Source organism: Mustela putorius, unplaced genomic scaffold, assembly GCF_011764305.1.
Source record: "Mustela putorius furo isolate JIRA1106 unplaced genomic scaffold, ASM1176430v1.1 tig00003871_pilon_pilon_pilon, whole genome shotgun sequence".
Lineage (NCBI taxonomy): Eukaryota > Metazoa > Chordata > Mammalia > Carnivora > Mustelidae > Mustela > Mustela putorius.
The window spans coordinates 10,110,408-10,128,338 of record NW_025422023.1 but is presented as its reverse complement, the minus strand read 5'-3'; the positions used below and the strand labels follow the sequence as shown (position 1 = coordinate 10,128,338).

The following is a 17,931-nucleotide window of genomic DNA, read 5'->3' as shown; positions in this document are numbered from 1 at the left end:
TGTGTCTGTGAGCAATGTCTTCAGTTCTATTAAGTATACACTTAGTAGTGGAATTGCTGGGCCATATGGTAACTGTATGTTTAATATTCCAAGGAACTGCTAAACTATTTCCCATAGTTTGCAAACACTGCACCATTTTACATTACCACCAGGAAATGTATGAAGGTTCCAATTTCTCTACATCTTTGTCAACACTAATTTTCCCTTTTTGTGTTTTTTAACATTTCTCTGGAGATTAGCATTTACAGAAAATTTGCTTTTTTTCATGGCTAATGATGTTGAGCTTCTTCTCATGTGCTTTTTAGACATTTGTATATTTTCCTTAGAGAAATGTCTATTCAAAACCCTTCACCTATTTTTTTAATTTGGGTTGTCTTTTTGTTATTGAATTGTGCCAGTGTTTATAGCAGCAGTGTCTGCAGTAGCCAAAACATGGAAAGAACCCAGATGTCCATCAACAAATGGAGGGATAAAGAAGATGTGGTATATATATAGAATGAAATACTACTCAGTTATCAAAAAGCATGAAATCTTGCCATTTGCAATGATGTGGATAGAACTAGACTATATTACGCTATGTGAAATAAGTCAGTCAGAGAAGACATACCATAGATTTCACTGATATGAAATTTAAGAAATAAAACAGATGAACAGAAGGGGAGGGGAAGGAAACATAGAATAAGATAAAAGGAGAGAGGGAGGCAAACCATAAGGAACTCTTAACTATAGGGAACAGATAGGGTTGCTGGAGGGTAGGTGCTGGAGGGACGGGGTAACTGGGTGATGGGCATGAAGGAGGGCACTTGATGTAATGAGCACCGGCTCCATACATATGCAGCTGATGAATCACTAGATTCTACCCCTGAAACTAATAATACACTATATGTTAACTAAATTGAATTTAAATTTAAAAAAAATTTTAAAGAGTTATACATATATTCTGGATATTTTTTTAAAATCAGATCTATGTTTTGCAAATATTTTCTCCTAATTTGTGTGTTTTCTTTTTACTTAGTTGATGGTGTCATTTATTTTTTTAAATTTATTTTTAAAGATTTTATTTATTTATTTGACAGACAGAGATCACAAGTAGGCAGAGAGGCAGGCAGAGAGAGAGGAGGAAGCAGGCTCCCTGCGGAGCAGAGAACCCAATGTGGGGCTCCATCCCAGGACCCTGGGATCATGACCTGAGCCGAAGGCAGAGGCTTTAACCCACTGAGCCACCCAGGTGCCCTGATGGTGTCATTTAAAGCATAAAAGTTTTAATTTTTTTTTTTTTTTAAGATTTTTTACTTACTCATTAGAGTGAGAGAGAGTACAAGTAGGGAGAGGGGCAGTGGGAGAAGAGGAAGCAGGCTCCCTCCTGAGCAAGAAGCCCGATGTGGGGCTCAATCCCAGGACCCTGGGATCAGAACCCGAGTCAAAGGTAGATGGTTAACTGACTGAGCCACCCAGGTGCCCCAGAAGTTTTAAATTTTGATGAAGTCCTTATCAGTCTTCTCATTTATCTTTTGTGCTTTTGCTATTGTATCTAAGTAACCATTTTCTAACCTAAGAGCACAAAGGTTTACTCCTGTGTTGTCTTCTGGTTTTAGCTCATAATTTTAGATCTGTAATCTATTTTGAGATAATTATTCTATATGGTGTGAAGAAAGTGTCCAAGTTCTTTTTTTTTTTTTTTTTGCATGTGGATATCTAGTTACCTAGACATCATTTATTGAAAGCATTATTCTTTCCCCCATTGATTTTCTTGACCCCTTTGTCAGAATCAATTAACCATAAATGTTAAGGTTTATTTTTGGATTCTCAATTTGTTTCCATTGATCTGCCTGTCTGTTTTATGCCAGTATGCACTGTCATCATTACTTACAGCTTTGGAGTGAGTTTCGAAAGCAGGAAGTGTGAGTTCACTTAACTTTGTTCCTCTTTTCAAGATTGTTTTGACTGTTCTGGGTGCCTTCCATTTACATATCAATTTTTACGATCACCTTGGCAGTTCCTGCAGAAAAGTCCACTCGGATTTTGATAGGGATTGTGTTGAATCAGTAGATTAGTTTGCAAAAGTATTAGCATTTTAACAATAAGATGTTTTCTGATCCATGAACATGTGATGTCTTCTTTCACTATTTTGTAATCTCATTGTACAGAATTTATACTTCCTTGTTTAAATTTGTTCCCAAGTATTTTATTCTTTTTGTAAGTAGAATTATTTTCTTAATTTATTTTCACATTGTTCATTATTAGTATATAAAGATACCGTTGATTTTTGTAGATTGAACATACATTCTGCAACCTTGCAGAACTTATTTATTAGCTTTAATAGTTTTTGTGAATCCTCTGTGTTTTTCTATATTTAAGAGCATGTTATCTGCATATAGAATTACTTCTGCTTTTTCCTTTTCAATATGGATGCCTTTTATTAACTTTTCTAGGCTAATTGCCCTGGCTAAAACCTCCAGTACAATGTAGAATAGAAATGGTGAGAACAGACACCTTTTCTTAGGGAGAAAGCTTTTAGTCTTTTACTGTTTAGTAAGATGTTAACTGTAGGGTTTTGTTGTTGTTTTTTTTTTTTAAGATTTTTAGTTATTTATTCGACAGAGATCACAAGTAGGCAGACAGGCAGGCAGAGAGGGGGGAAAGCAGACTCCCCGCTTAGTAGAGAGCACGATGCGGGGCTCCTTCCAAGGACCCTGAGATCATGACCTGAGCCGAAGGCAGAGGCTTACCCACTGAGCCACCCAGGTGCCCCGACTGTAGGTTTTTCATATATGCCTTTTATCAGGTTGAGGAAGTTCCCTTTTAATCCTAGTTGGCTGAGTGCTTATATCATAAAAGGGTATTGGATTCTGTCAAATGCTCTTTTTCTGCATCTGCTGAAATAATCATGTACCTGGGGACCCCTGGGTGGCTCAGTCTGTTAAGTGTCCAACTCTTGATTTTGGCTCAAGTCATGATCTCAGGTTATGGGCTGGAGGCCCGCTTTGAACTCTGCACTCATCGCAGACTCTGCTTGAAATTCTTTGGCTCCCTCCGCCCCTCCCCAACTCATATATGCAGGTGCGCTCTCTTAAAATAAATACGAACTTTTGTTTCCCCTCCCCTATTACTTGTGTAAAGTAACCACAAAAAAAATTTTTTTTTTAAGATTTTATTTTTTTATTTGACAGAGAGAGAGAGAGACAGACAGACACAAGTAGGCAGAGAGGCAGGCAGAGAGAGAGGGGGAAGCAGGCTCCCCGCTGAGCAGAGAGCCCGATGTGGGGCTCGATCCGAGGACCCTGGGATCATGACCTGAGCGGAAGGCAGAGGCCCAACCCACTGTGCCACCCAGGCGCCCCACCACAAAAAAAATTTTAAGACAGTTTCAGAATCTTCTTCAATTTTACCACCTGAACCCAACTATTTTTGCTTCCACACAATGCAGTCATATTGTGTTTTTAACTTTATTTTTTTTAAGATTTTATTTATTTACTTGAGAGAGCATTAGAGAGAGAGTATGCGCAGGGACAGGGGGAGAGAGAGAAGCAGACTCCCTGCTGAGCAGGGAAGGTGATGTGGGACTTGAAACTAGCACCCTGAGGTCATGACCTGAGCCAAAGGCAGATGCTTAACCACTGAGCCACCCAGGCGGCCCTATATTTTTAACTTTAATAAGTAATGTCGTAACCTTAGATCTACCCCTTGTTTTCTTTTCTTTTCTTTTTTCTTTCTTTCTTTCTTTCCTTTTTTTTTTTTTAGCACTTCCATATTACAAGGTGGATTTTTTAGGAATACTTTTGTTTCAAAATGAAGGATGGAGTTGAGTATACTGACTCAGGTAGGAGTAGGTGTTCGAATGGGAAGGAAGGAAAGAAAGAAGCAAAAATATTTACTGAGCAGGTGCTCTTTACCAGAGACCCATTGTTTCATTTAGCAATGATCTCCTCCCTCCCCCAACCCTTTGATTGAGGTCTGGAAGGAAATCAAGGTTCTAGAGAGTGAGAGTTCCATCATTATCCCCAGATAGCAAGTAGGATATCTGGATTCAAGCTTACTGTCTAACACAGAAGCTGAATCATTTTCATTTCACATTTTTGGGAGGGATGAGTGTTATAAATTGCTAAACTTTTTTCTTAAATCTATTAGCCTTTCTGTTTACCTTCTGATAATAATGCAGTTGCCGTGTTTTTGTGAAATGCCTGATGATGTTCAAAGATACAAAACACTGTGTTTTCACATAGGGAAAGGTGAAGCTAAGTTATGTATGTACTATTCATTATGAACCCTTGATTTAACCATTCCTCTTTTTTTGAACTACATTGCTTAGTTGAGGATTTGGATTAGGTAATTGGGAAAATGAAAGAAACCAAAAGAATAACTTTACATAAAACTTAGGTTTTTAGTTAGAGGATTTTTTCCCCCCATATATTTAACAAAAATATTAAAATGTCCCTTTCTAGTTTAGGATGCATTACTTCTTTGTCAAATAATCATATTTTCTTTTTAATTTAATTTATTTATTTGAGAGAGAGCATGAGAGGGGAGAAGGTCAGAGGGAGAAACAGACTCCCCATGGAGCTGGGACCCCGATATGGGACTCTATCCCAGGACTCCAGGGTAGTGACCTGAGCTGAATGCAGTGGCCTAACCAACTGAACCACCCAGGAACCCAAAATAATATTTTCAATAGTCCATTATCAGTATTGCATAGTGATTAAAAGCTTGGGCTATGGAATAAACAGATTTGGATTTTTTTTTTCTTAAAGATTTTATTTATTTATTTGACAGAGAGAGATCACAAGTAGGCAGAGAGGCAGGCAGAGAGGGAGGAGGAAGCAGGCTCCCTTGCCGAACAGAGAGCCTGATGTGGGACTCGATCCCAGGACCCTGAGATCATGACCTAAGCCGAAGGCAGCGGCTTAACCCACTGAGCCACCCAGGCGCTCCCAGATTTGGATTTTGATTCTAGAACTGCCAGGGTTGACTAGGTGGCTCAGTGTGTTAAAGCCTCTGCCTTCGGCTTGGGTCGTGGTCCCAGGGTCCTGGGATCAAGCCCCGCATCAGGCTCTCTGCTCAGCAGGAAGCCTGCTTCCCCCTCTCTCTCTGCCTGCCTCTCTGCCTACTTGTCATGTTTCTCTCTCTGTGTCAAATAAATAAATAAAATCTTTTTAAAAAAAACAAGTGTAGACTTGTCATGGGGATTGAGTGAGGTAATATTCTTAAAACAATTAGAGCCTTGTCTGGCACTTTCTAATTCCTACTGATAATGTTTTTACAGCTGAAATTTATAATAGACTCTCAAACCATGACTATCAGAAGTTAGAAAGCTTTCCACATAACAGAAGATCAAGTTTACCAGTTATGGGATACATTCATATCATTACCAGTTAAGGCTGAGAAGCCTGAAGATGTGTTTCAGGCTTTTAAAAGGAAAGGAAGGCAGTTGGTAAAGGTGTGCATCTCAAATGTGTACAAGATGACTGTAAATGCTAATACCTCTTTTAAGTAAGTAATTGAAGTAATTAGTGTTCTCTAAACTGTCTGGTGATACCAGTTTTGGAAAGTACATATAATTTGGAAAAACTTTCACATCAAACATGAGTAATGTGCACTACTTACATTTTACTATAAATAAATTCCTAAAGAGTAGTTTTTTCCTTTTAAGGTGATTGGTCTGTGGCTTGCATGATTCTAGGGAAGTATAAGTCATATTTTATGAACAGGGATTGATATTTTTAATTTTTAGGGATTTTTGAGTGTGTGGTAGATTGTTTTTCAAAGCCTTTGTGTAACCTGCATTAAACTGATATTTTCAGGTGTAGACAGCAGTTGTCTTACATCTTTTTCAAATGCTAAAAGAGCATTAAATCATAGACCTAGAAGGCAGAATGATTGTCTGTTTTTCTCTAAAAGTTACACTACTAATATGTGTGTGGTATTTTTGTTTGTTTGTTTTTACCTTGACCTGATGATAGCTTCTCAAGGAGATGACAGATCACATAAATTGTGCCTGGCTCTAAAAAAAGATTTACTGTTAGGGGGAAAGAGTATCATTGTTTGGTTTTTGTCTTCAACTATATCAAAATTAAACATCTGTATATATCAAATATATTTAGTAGTAATTGAGAAACAAATAAGCAAGTGCTAAGCATTTACTGTCTTAATAGTCATATTTTATTCCTGTCAAAGAACTGACAGTTTTAACAGATTACTGTTTTCAGTCCATTATTTTTTTTGACAATTTATTTACTTGAATAGATAAAATGACATTTAAAAATGAGCACGATGAGTGTTCTAAACACAGGAATAATGTTTTGATAAGATAAGAATTTTGATAGAAATGCCAAAATGAGGGGCGCCTGAGTGGCTCAGTGGATAAAGGCCTCTGCCTTTGGCTCAGATCATGATCCCAGGGTCCTGACATCGAGCCCTGCAGGGAGCCTGCTTCCCCCTCTCTCTGCCTGCTTCCCTGCCTACTTGTGATCTCTGTCTGTCAAATAAATAAATAAAATCTTAAAAAAAAAAAAAAAAGAAAGAAAGAAAAAGAAATGCCAAAGTGAAACTTCCTAGGTTTGAGTCAGGGAAGGTATAGGTGCCATATTCTGGTTTTGTGATTCAACTTTGCACAGGGCTACTCTTCCACTAGTAATAAGTACAAAACATCTACCATCTGTGAAATTAGAGTCGCAGAGCAAATCTTGAGCTCTTTTCTCTGTGCAGAGTACGTTTTGAGTTTGTCAGAAGTGTGTGGAAAAGTAGTTTCACTCCTAACTTCCCAATTTGTACCTCTTCTTCTTTCCTCGAAAGGTTTCATCTAAAGAGGACTGGTCTTACAACAGCAAATTTTCTCTTCACCGACAACATCATGCAGATGGTAACAGTGAAATGCTGCGTCAGGTCGAATTTCACTTCACACTCCCGGAAAGCCCAGATCCATTACAGGCGTTCAAGGATACCATATACCTTACTCAGGTAAGACATTTGCATCCTGGAGTTCAGCAGGTTCCTGCAGTTAACACAAGGGATCCTATAGACTCTGTAAGCCTTACGTGATGAAAAAGCATTTTATTTCACTGATTGAGGAGCATATCTTCTTCAAAATAGATAAATGATGACATGTAGTACCTGAAATAGTTAATTTTTGGCATTTGCCTCTCTTGGAGAGAACAAACGGTTCACAATGTTCTACAACAAATTGTGTATTAACATGTTCCCTAGCTCACGATCACCATACAGTGTCAGTGATTAAGACAATAGCTTTCCCCAAGGATAAAATGGAACAGTGGAACACAGTAGAGTCCAGAAACAGACTTACAGATGATATAGTTACTTGGTTGATGGCCATTTGCCACTGTAATCCCCATGAGAAAGGTTAGTTTTTCCAGTAGACGGTACAGTATCAAGTGGGTATCTTTATAGGAAAACAAGTGAACTTAGACTCCACATACAAAAATTAATTTGATCAGTGATCAAGGAATCAACTATGAAAGGTAACAATTTTATAACCTTGGCAAAGATTTCTTAAACAGGGCATAAGAAGAACTAACTATGAAAGAAAAGAATGATAAATTGGGACTTCATTAAATTATAGACTTTTGTAAATTAAGACACCATTAAGAGAGAGCAGTGACAAGCCACAGATTGGGCAGTAGTACGTGCAAAACATGTATCTGATAAAAGATCTGTATTAAAATAAAGAACTTCTATGAAGTAATAAGAAAAGGATATAACCTTTTAAAAAATGGACAAAAACCTTGAACAGGCACTTCATCAAAGAAGACACCCAGTGTTCGGTGAATATGTGAAAATGTGTTCAGTTTCATTCTCAATCAAGGAAATGCAAATTAAAATCATGCTAGAGTATACACTACAAGGTATACAATGTCTTTTTAGCACAATGGCTAAAATTAAATAGATTGACAATGCCAACTGTTGGTGATGATATACGACAGCTGGAACTTGTAGACATTGTTAGTAGGAATAGAAATTTGTTTAACCACTTTGGAAAATTTTATGGCACTTTCTATCCAAGCTAAACATTTGCTTCCTCTTTGAATCAGCATTTCTACTCCAAGCTATGTACCCAAGAAAAATGAGTGCATATGTCTGCCAACAGACATCTAAAATAATGTTCATACCAGCTTTATTCATAATAGCCCCAAACTGAAAACAGCCTAGATGTTCTTTAACAGAGGAATTTATAAACTATGGTATACTTACATCATGGAATATTCCATAGCAATACAAAAGAATGAACTGCTGATATCAGCATCAACTTGGATGAATCTCACAAACATTGTGTTGAGCAAAAGAAACATTGAAGTTTTAGTTATAGACAAAATGAATCAGCATGATGGAGAGCAAATTTAGTGATCACCACTCTTGTGGAGGGGATAGTGAATTATGGTTAGACATGGGTATTAGGAGACTCTCCAGAGTGCCAAAAAAAGCCTTATGTCTTGATCTGGGTGCTGGTACATGGTGTATACACATGATAAAGTTCACTGAGGTGTACACTTAAAATCTCTGCATATTACCTTATCACCTTATTGGATTTTTTAAAATATTATTTATTCATCTGAGAGAGAGAGATGGGAGGGCACAAGCAAGGGGAGACAGAGGGAGATGGAGAAGCAGGCTCCCCGCTGATCTGAGAGCCCGACATGGGGCTGGATCCCAGGACCCTGGAATCACGACCTGAGCAGAAGGCAGATGCTTAATGACGGAGCCACCCAGGTGTCCCTGGATTATTTTTAAAACAGCTCTGTTGAGATATAATTGACACGCCATAAGATTCACTCATTTTAAGTATACAATTAAGTGATTCTTAGAATATTTATTGAATAATGCAACCGTGACTATAACCCAATTTTAGAACATTTCTCAGATCCCCAGAAGGTCCCTTGTGTCCATTTGCAGTTACTCTCCTTTCTCACCTTCCGCTGCAGGTAAACACTAACCTGCTTTCTGTCTGTGTAGATTTTACTTTTCTCAATATTTCATGTAACTACAATGTGTGATGTTTTGCATCTGGCTTCTTTCACCTAGCATAATGTTTTTGAAGTGTTTCCATGTTGTAGCAAATACACGTACTTACTCCTCTTTTTTGCTGAATAGTATCCGGTTGTATTGGCTGTACCATATTTCACATATCCATTCATCTGTTGGTGCACATTTGGATTATTACCAGTTTTTGACTATTATGAATCATACCACCATGAATATTAGCATACAGATCTTTGTGTACATATCTTCATTTCCTTTGAGTTGAAATATATATGTGAAATTGCTGAATTATATGGTAAATTTAAATTTATGTTTAAAGTAAGAAACTGTTGAGCTGAATTTTAGGTAATATTTTCTTCTTAGTGTTTCCATTTACTCTCTCTGTTTGCCACTTTTATCTCATGAACCTGTGAACTACTTGCATGCGTAAGACTATTAAAGCCACCGCTTATTTATCTGATGTTTTTGCCATGATTGTTTCAAGTCAGAGAGAGAAGGCAGGAGCCTAATCCCAGTCATATGAGTTGATCTGAAATAGACTCAAAGTTTTTGTTAAACATGATCACATTTTAATTTTTGCATCTTAGCACCTAAAAATATGCCAATTTTAATCTAAACTCATGCCTACTCACATCAGTTTTCTCCTATATAAAAACAAAAATCTGGATGGAAGCTGAAGCAGAAAATTGGAAGCCAAAAGAATACCCTTTTTTAGAAGGTGATAAACTAATAAAGAGGATTTTAATGTTTTAACCATAAGCTTATCAGTTAGGGAAGGTTTGCCAGTGTGATGTATAATTTATGAACCTACCTCACAGAAAGCAAATTAAAAGATAAAATTGATATCTGTCCCTTTTAAAGTGTTGAAGTTCATCTTATTAGCTTTTCATAGCCAATATTCTATCAGAATGCCTCAGGTTTGATATATGAACTAGGACGATCCTCATTCCTGTGTGTATGTATGTGTGCACACATGGAAACCTTTTCAGCTGTTGTTTTTCATGCTGGCTGCCCTCTTCCCAGCTGCTCATTTTATTACTGTTACTTTATTTTATTTCCTCAAAACAAAGCACTCACAAAAATAATTGTTCTTTCTGAACTCATTAGCATTAGTGGTATGTAGTTAGGAGCTGATGATACAAGTGGAATTATTTGTTGCTGGTTTTGTTGGTGATGGCTTTCATCTGATAGTTTAGCACTGGTGTCTTATCAGGCATTGACTTGGAATTGGATTGTATTAGTTCTCCCCTAGAACTTCAGTTGTACTAGATGGGATCTGAGATGAAAAAAAATCAGAATTAGGATTTTTGTTTGTTTTTAGTGTTGGATTTTCTTTTAACAGGAAATGTTAAAAGTAAAACGTTCTTCTCCTCCTTACTATGTTGATTTTAAACAATCATCTTTGACATGTGCATTAGAAATAAAACTTCCGTGGTCCATGTTTTCTGTTCCTGCCTCCAGCCTCTCTTCTTTTTCTTACTGTCTGTCATACTATTCTGAAGAACAGAGTACCTGCTTGTGTACCACTTCTAAAAGATGTTCTGTAAAGCAAGTTTTTGCAACTTTCAAAAATATCTTGGCTGAGAAGGTGGTGCAGTAAGTTTCTTCACATTTAGATCTTTTCCTGGCTTTTCCTTATAACAGCAAAAGTATCCCTCTCGGTTTTTACTTCCTTAATTCTTCTAATAATTCCAAAATAATCTTGCCTCACCTTTCTTTCTCCTGCGTTATCCTGTTATATTGTATTCCAAATAGCCTACTTACCCAGGCACACTCTCTTAAGCTGGGTTGCACAGGCTCACTGATTAGTTTGAGGACTGTCTATACTAACACATTTAATTTTGATCAATTTAATCTGCCAGTATGGTCTCTTCACTAGCCACTTAAAGAGGAAGCTGGGCTATTTTTATTAACCCCTTAGCTTATAGCTCCCTCTAGTGCCTCCATTTATTCCTCACATATGTATTAAGCATGTAGTGAAGGCTAGATACTTGGGGATGTCCTTAAGAGATACATATTCTTTAGGGGTCCATTTTATCTTCCTGTTGCATGTAACTTGATCACAACAACAACAATGACAACAACAAACAGACTATGTTGTAGACCCAGGTGTTGATGATACTCGCTACCTTGGAATGGTTATTTGTTTGGTAAGTAGCACCGAGATTTGATAGAAGATAAAGTCTATGCTGAGCTTTTAAGATGGATGGGATGAGTAAAGGAGGGGAATGATTAATAGAGCACATTACACACTAATGTATTATGTTTATATGCAACATGTAATTTAGCAGTCAAGTACACAGTCAGCATTCTTTGGGTGTCTACCAAATGGCTGGCCCTGGGCCATGAGATGCATTGTATATCTTCTCACATAATTCTGACATCATCTCCAGACATCTGTGTTTCTGTTTTAATTTTATGTTTGAGTAAACGGGCTCAGAAAGGTTAAGTATTCTTTCCAAGTTCTCAGGCAATGATTGGAACAAGTTTCTGCCTTTTAAACTATAGTATTTTATCCTTTCACAGTTGAGATAAGGGAAATTCTGTAACTACTGAGGTTGCATTTTATCAATTTTCAGCACTTAAGTAAAGCAGACATCAGAAATTTGGCACATTAAAAGAGGCCTCTTTGGAACAATAGAGAAAATCAACAAAACCAAAAAGTTAGTTCTTTGAAATGAGCAACAAAATTGAAAAAACTGTAGCTAGACTGGCCAAGAAAAAAAAAGAGAGAAGATTCCAATTACTAAATCAAGAATGAAAGAAGGAACACTACTGTTGACCTTAAATTAAAAAAAGGGTAAGTAAATATGTTAGAAAATATGTGAATAATTGTATGACAATAAGTCATTTAACCTAGATGAAATGGCAAATTCATAGAAAGACACAAACAATGAAAATTGACTCAAGAAGAAATAGAAAATCTAAGTAGATCTATCACAACTAAAGAGATTGAGTTAGTAATCAAAGAATTGTCCTCTGCAAAGATGGCTTCACTAGTGAATTCTAAAAAATACTTAAAGAAGAATTAACACCGGGGCGCCTGGGTGGCTCAGTGGGTTAAGCCACTGCCTTCGGCTCAGGTCATGATCTCGGGGTCCTGGGATCAAGTCCCGCATCGGGCTCTCTGCTCAGCAGGGGGCCTGCTTCCCTTCCTCTCTCTCTGCCTGCCTCTCTGCCTGCTTGTGATCTCTCTCTGTCAAATAAACAAATAAAATCTTTAAAAAAAAAAGAAGAATTAACACCATCTTTCACAAATTCTTCCCAAAATACAGAAGAGGGGAAAGTACTTCGTAACTCATTCTGTGAAGCCATTTTTATTCTGATACTAAAAACAGACAAAGACATATTAAAAAAAGCAAACCAGAGACTAAGATCTTCTATGAATATAGACAAAAAGAAATCCTCAACAAAATACTAATAATTCAAAACCAGCAGCATATAAAAAGGTTTATAAATTATAATCAAGTGGGATTTACCCAGAATGTAAGATTAGTTCAACATACCAAAGTCAATCAGTATAATACATCATATTAATAGACTAAAAGAGAAATAATTACATTATCATTTCAATAGATGAAGGAAAAGCATTAGAAAAAATACAGTACCCTTTTGTGATTAAAAAAAAAATTGACAAGCTAGGACAAGAAGGGACTTCCTCAACATGATAAGAGCACCTGTGAAGAACCTATAGCCAATATCATACTGTGAATAGTGAAAAACAGAAAGTTTTCTCCCAAGATCAAGAAAAAAACAAGGGTACCTGCTCTTGCCACTTCCATTCAACATTGCATTGGAGATTCTAGTCAAAACACTTAGGCCAGGAAATCATAAAAGGCATGAAATTGGAAAGGAAGGTGTAACACTTTCTCTTTGCAGATGACATGATTTTATATATAGGAAAGCTTCAAAAATCCACCTAAAAAACTGTGAGAGGGTGCCTGGGTCGCTCAGTGGGTTGAGGCCTCTGCCTTCTGCTCAGGTCATGATGCTAGGGTCCTGGGATAGAGCCTCGCATCGGGCTCTCTGCCAAGCAGGGAGCCTTCTTCCTCCTCTCTCTCTGCCTGCCTCTCTGTCTACTTGCGCTATCTGGCAAATAAATAAAATCTTTTAAAAAAAGTAAAAAACCTGTGAGAGCTAATAAGTTAATTGAGCAACTTTATAGGATGTAAGATCAATATACAAATGTCAGCTGTTTTCTAAGCATGAACTATTTTAAAATGAAACTAAATGATAACATTTATAATAGTATCAAAAAGAATAAAATATTTTAGAATATACAGATACATATATAGAGATGCAGGACTTGCACTGTGAAAATTATAAAACATTATTAAGGGAAATTAAAGAAATGGAAAGACATGGATTGGAAGACTTAATATTATTAAGATGGCAGGACTCCCCAAAGAGATCCACAGATTCAACATAATCCCTATCAAAATTCCTATTACCATTTCCAGAGAAATGAGAAAAATGATTCTAGAATTCATATGGAAATGCAAGGCACCCAGAATAGTCAGAATATCTGGAAAAAAACAAATTTGGAAGTGTTACACATCCTACTTTCAAAACTTAACTACAAACCTACAGTAATCAAGATAGTGTGCTATTGACCTAAGGCCAGACGTATAGATTGAACAGAATTGGGAGTCCAGAAATAAACACATAAGTCTATGGTCAACTGATTTTCTACAAGGGTGCCAAGATAACAAAATGGAAAAAAATAGTGCTTTGAACAAATGGTATCGGAACAGTGGATATCCACATGTAAAAAAAATGAATTTGGACCCCTACCTTGTACCATATATAAGAATTAACTTAAAATGAACCAAAGATCTAACTGTTAATACTAAAGTCATAAAACTCTTAGAAGAAAAAGTAGATGTAAATCTTTGTGAATTTTGATTTGACAACAGTTCCTTAGATTTGACACTTAAAATACAAGCAACCAATGAAAAAATAGACAAATTGAACTTCATCAGAATTAGAAACTGTGTGTCAGAGGCCAATATGTCACAAAAGTGAAAGGATAATCCACAGAATGGGAGAAGACTTTTGAGTCATATATGTAAGAAGGATCTAATGTCCATAATATATTTAAAAACTCTTGCAATTCAATAATGAAAAGGATACCCCAATTAAAAAACAGGCAAAAGATTTGAGTAATCATTTCTCCAAAGAAAATGACCAATAAGTACCACGAAAATATCCTTAACATCATTAGTCACTAGGGAAATACAGATCAAAACCCACAAAGAGATACTACCTACACCTTTCTCAAAAAATTAAACATAGAGTTACCATAGAACTCTGAAATTCAGGTGCCTGGGTGGCTCAGTGGGTTAAGCCTTGCCCTTCTGCTCGTGTCATGGTCTCAGGGTCCTGGGATCGAGCCCCGCATTGGGCTTTCTGCTCGCGGGGAGCCTGCTTCCCCCTCCCTCTCTGCCTGCCTCTCTGCCTACTTAAGAGCTCTCTCTCTTTGTCAAATAAATAAATAAAATCTTAAAAAAAAAAAAACCCTGAAATTCTACTTTAAGGTATATTTGAGAATATTGAAAACGTGTTCACACAAAAACTTGTGCACAAATGTTCATAGCATTTTTCATAGCCAACAAGCTAAAGCAATCCAAATGTTTACCAACTCAGGAATAGAGAAACAAAATGTGGCATACCTATATAATGAAATATTATTCAGCAATAGAAAGGAATGGAATATGAATATATAATACAACGTGAATGAACCTCAAAAACATTATTCTGAGTAAAGGAAACCAGTGACAAAGGGCGTATATTATCTCGTTCCACTTAACATGAAATGTCCAGAATAGGCAAGTCCAAAAAGACAAAGTAGATGAGTGGTTTCTGGATACAGAGGAGAGGGGAGAATGAGGAGTTGCTGTTAACTAGTACAATATGGTGTTTCCTGTTGGAGTGGTAACATTCTGGAATTAGGTAGGGGTAAGAGTACACAACCTGTGATTATACTAAAAGCCAATGAATTGGATATTACAAGGGTGAATTGTATGGTATGAATTTTATCAGTTTGAAACATGGCTTTATTAGGAGAGTCTTAGTGTCGAATAATTTTTAAGTAAATAAATAATATAAATTATTCTGTCAGCAGGGCTTCGTCACATGGCTATGCCTAGTTCCAAGGGTCAGGGGTGTGATTCTGGAGAATGTAGCCCACCTATAGCTCTGTGACTCTGGAGGACAGGGATGGTAGGTTTTTATAAACAGCTAGCAATCTCCATCACAGTGGCAAAACTGGAATTGGAACCTAGGTCTTGGTATCCTAGGTCTAATTTCTTTTTACCCTACCATCTGTTTCTCCAAGGAGACTGATTTCATAAGTGTAATCAAGCAAGCTGCTGAAAATAGACTTTTTTGAAACTAAAATAAGATTTGTCTGCTAACAGTGGGACTTAGAAGCCTAGGAAATGACTAAGCATTTATTCTTCTTATATGTAGAGATTGTCCTCTTTAGGGAAGGATGCATGAGTGTATAAATACAGGTACAATTTTAAAGGGAAAGGCAGTTGCAGAGATTTTCCAGGGAAATGGGGTTCTACAACATCCCTTTAAGGAGGATAGTGGGCAGTGACCTTCTGCATTTTTATGAACAAAGGCATCATTCATTAGCCCTAACTGGCACCTACTGGTTTGGGTAAACCCAGATCCATGATATTGGCATGGCACTATCTATCTGTGGAGTATGCTGCACTGTGCTGGAGCCCGGAGTGTTCAAAGAGCCTTGATTATCCTTCCCACGAAGTTCAGCTATGACAAGTTCCTAGTTAGGGCTTGCCTCATGTCCTTTTCCTTTCATTGCTAGCAAGGGGTAGGAATCCTGTATGCATGTAAAAAAAAAAAAAAAAAAAAAAAAAAAGGTTTAAAAATTCTAAAAGATTATTAATACTTACCTATTAAACCAGAAAAGATAAATTACAGTGAGATTGTTAGAACAGATATAAAGGTATCTTGCAAGTAGTTAGAACAGAAAGATATCTTGCAAGTAGTTCTGAAAATTGAAATAGAGACTTAAAACTCAAATGTTTGTGTGGGCTAGGAAGGTAATTTAATTGGATAGGAGTATGATTATTGGGAATTGTGATAAAACCGAACTATAGGCTCTGACTTAAGACATTAAGCAACATTCAAACAATAAAGAGACAAAAAACCCACCTAAAAACAAAAACAAAAACAAAAAACAAGAAACCAAAAACTGCCTATCTCTGGGGGCCAGTTAAAATCTGTATGGGGCAAAGTTCAGCCTGGAGGTCACCAGTTTATAGCAGCCTCTTGATTAGAACCTAATATAGCATTATGCAGCGAGGAGTTTAATGTTTGTCATCTATTATTACCAAAAGAAGCAACACAAGAACATACAATGTTTTTAGCTCTTGCATTGAAAGAAAAAACTGGAAACCATTCAAATGCCTAATAATTGGAGAATGATGAATCACACTGTGGTAATAACTGTGTAACCATTTAAAGCACAGAGATGCTAGCAAGTGCCAGGGCATGAAAAAGTACACATGTCAAAACTAAGAACAGAACACTAAATGTATATGCTACAATATGTGTTCACAAAGATTGGAAAAGAATTTGGAGCAATATAAATAATTTGATGTTTGTGAGATTTTTTTTTTTTTCCTGAAAAGAAGCTTAAATGAAGAAAAAGAAAATGCAGTCACCTCTACTAAGGCCATCAGTAAAATATATAGTTGTCTTCTGGATTAGATCCAGCTAAGCAGAAGCATGACTATTTCATAGAGTATGGCTTTTTCCATTTTCATTTCCGCCTGAAAGAGATAACTTAATTTCCTACTCTGATACACATTGGTATTTTGTTCCCACCTCAGAACAGAGGTTATTTTTTTCCAATTCACCCTACTTTATAAATGTGGATCCAAGGATAGTGATTCTGGTCCCAGACTTTATGAATGACACCCGTCCTTCCACACCACTTATGAGTTGACAGTGACCCAAGTCTCAGGGGGTAATAGCAGAATATTGCAGGTTCTTTGGCTTCTTTGGTATATCTAGATTTCAGGGATACTTCAGGTAGGGGGAGTTCCGGATTGTGGGCTGGCATCTAAGGTGGATTGTCCATGGTGGTTGCCATTGGATGCTTGTTCTCAGCTTGTCAGGGCTGGACCCATCGTTTCTGGAATGTTTGGTGACTAGAATTCCTCTCCTCCTGTGATTACTCACCAGTCCGATGGGGACTTCTCAGCTGCTTCTCTCATGCTCACTCCACACACAGTCTATAAAGCAATGGTTGCTTTTCAGGAATCTCTGGATGAGAACTGAGATTTCTTCTTGTTCAAGGTCGTGGATATGTGTGCAATGGAGGCAGAGACTATCGTTGGCTTGATTTTGTGCTATAGGCCCAATTTAGCTTGGTTTGTGGGGGCGTTATATGAAGGCTCAGGATGATATAAATGAGTTCAGAGATAAGATCTTTTAAACAACTGTAAAGGTTGTTTCCATGCTGATATAAGGTAAAGATCTCTAGTGGGCATGGATGATGGTGTCCTAGAATCTGTTCCTACTGAGATTTCCACTTTGGGCCTGCTTCATCTTCACTGAATTTTCTAGAAGTTGCTCCACAACACTGATTTTGTACCTCAAAACTCAACATACGTGAATGCTTACTAAGGGACTTAATTTCTCTGTGCCTACCTATCTAGGCCTAGAAGTAAATAAATCTCTCTCTCTCTCTCTCTTTTAGTTTGGACAAGATTGGTATTTTTACAAGGAACTTGGCTAGAGATTTCTGAGTATAATTGCAGATTGGCTTGACTAACACATCAGATTTCATAGGTTTGTTTTTCTGTTTCATTCCCTCTGACTTAGTGTCGGACTAATATATGCCGAATGTATCCTGTGGTCATTTTCAGTTGGCACCATTGCCACTCCGTCTGTGAGATTCTTACT

General features: G+C 37.1%; 1 protein-coding gene across 3 annotated transcripts in view; it reads left to right on the top strand.

The window, feature by feature from the left end:
• The window catches only part of MANBA (mannosidase beta), a 122,884-nt gene that overhangs the window by 93,220 nt on the left and 11,733 nt on the right, over positions 1-17,931 (top strand). For all 3 annotated transcript variants that reach the window (XM_004748157.3, XM_004748156.3, XM_045067051.1), the window contains one exon: positions 6,790-6,954. In XM_004748157.3, the coding sequence (XP_004748214.1) occupies positions 6,790-6,954 (165 nt within the window). The remainder of the gene's footprint in view (positions 1-6,789; positions 6,955-17,931) is intronic.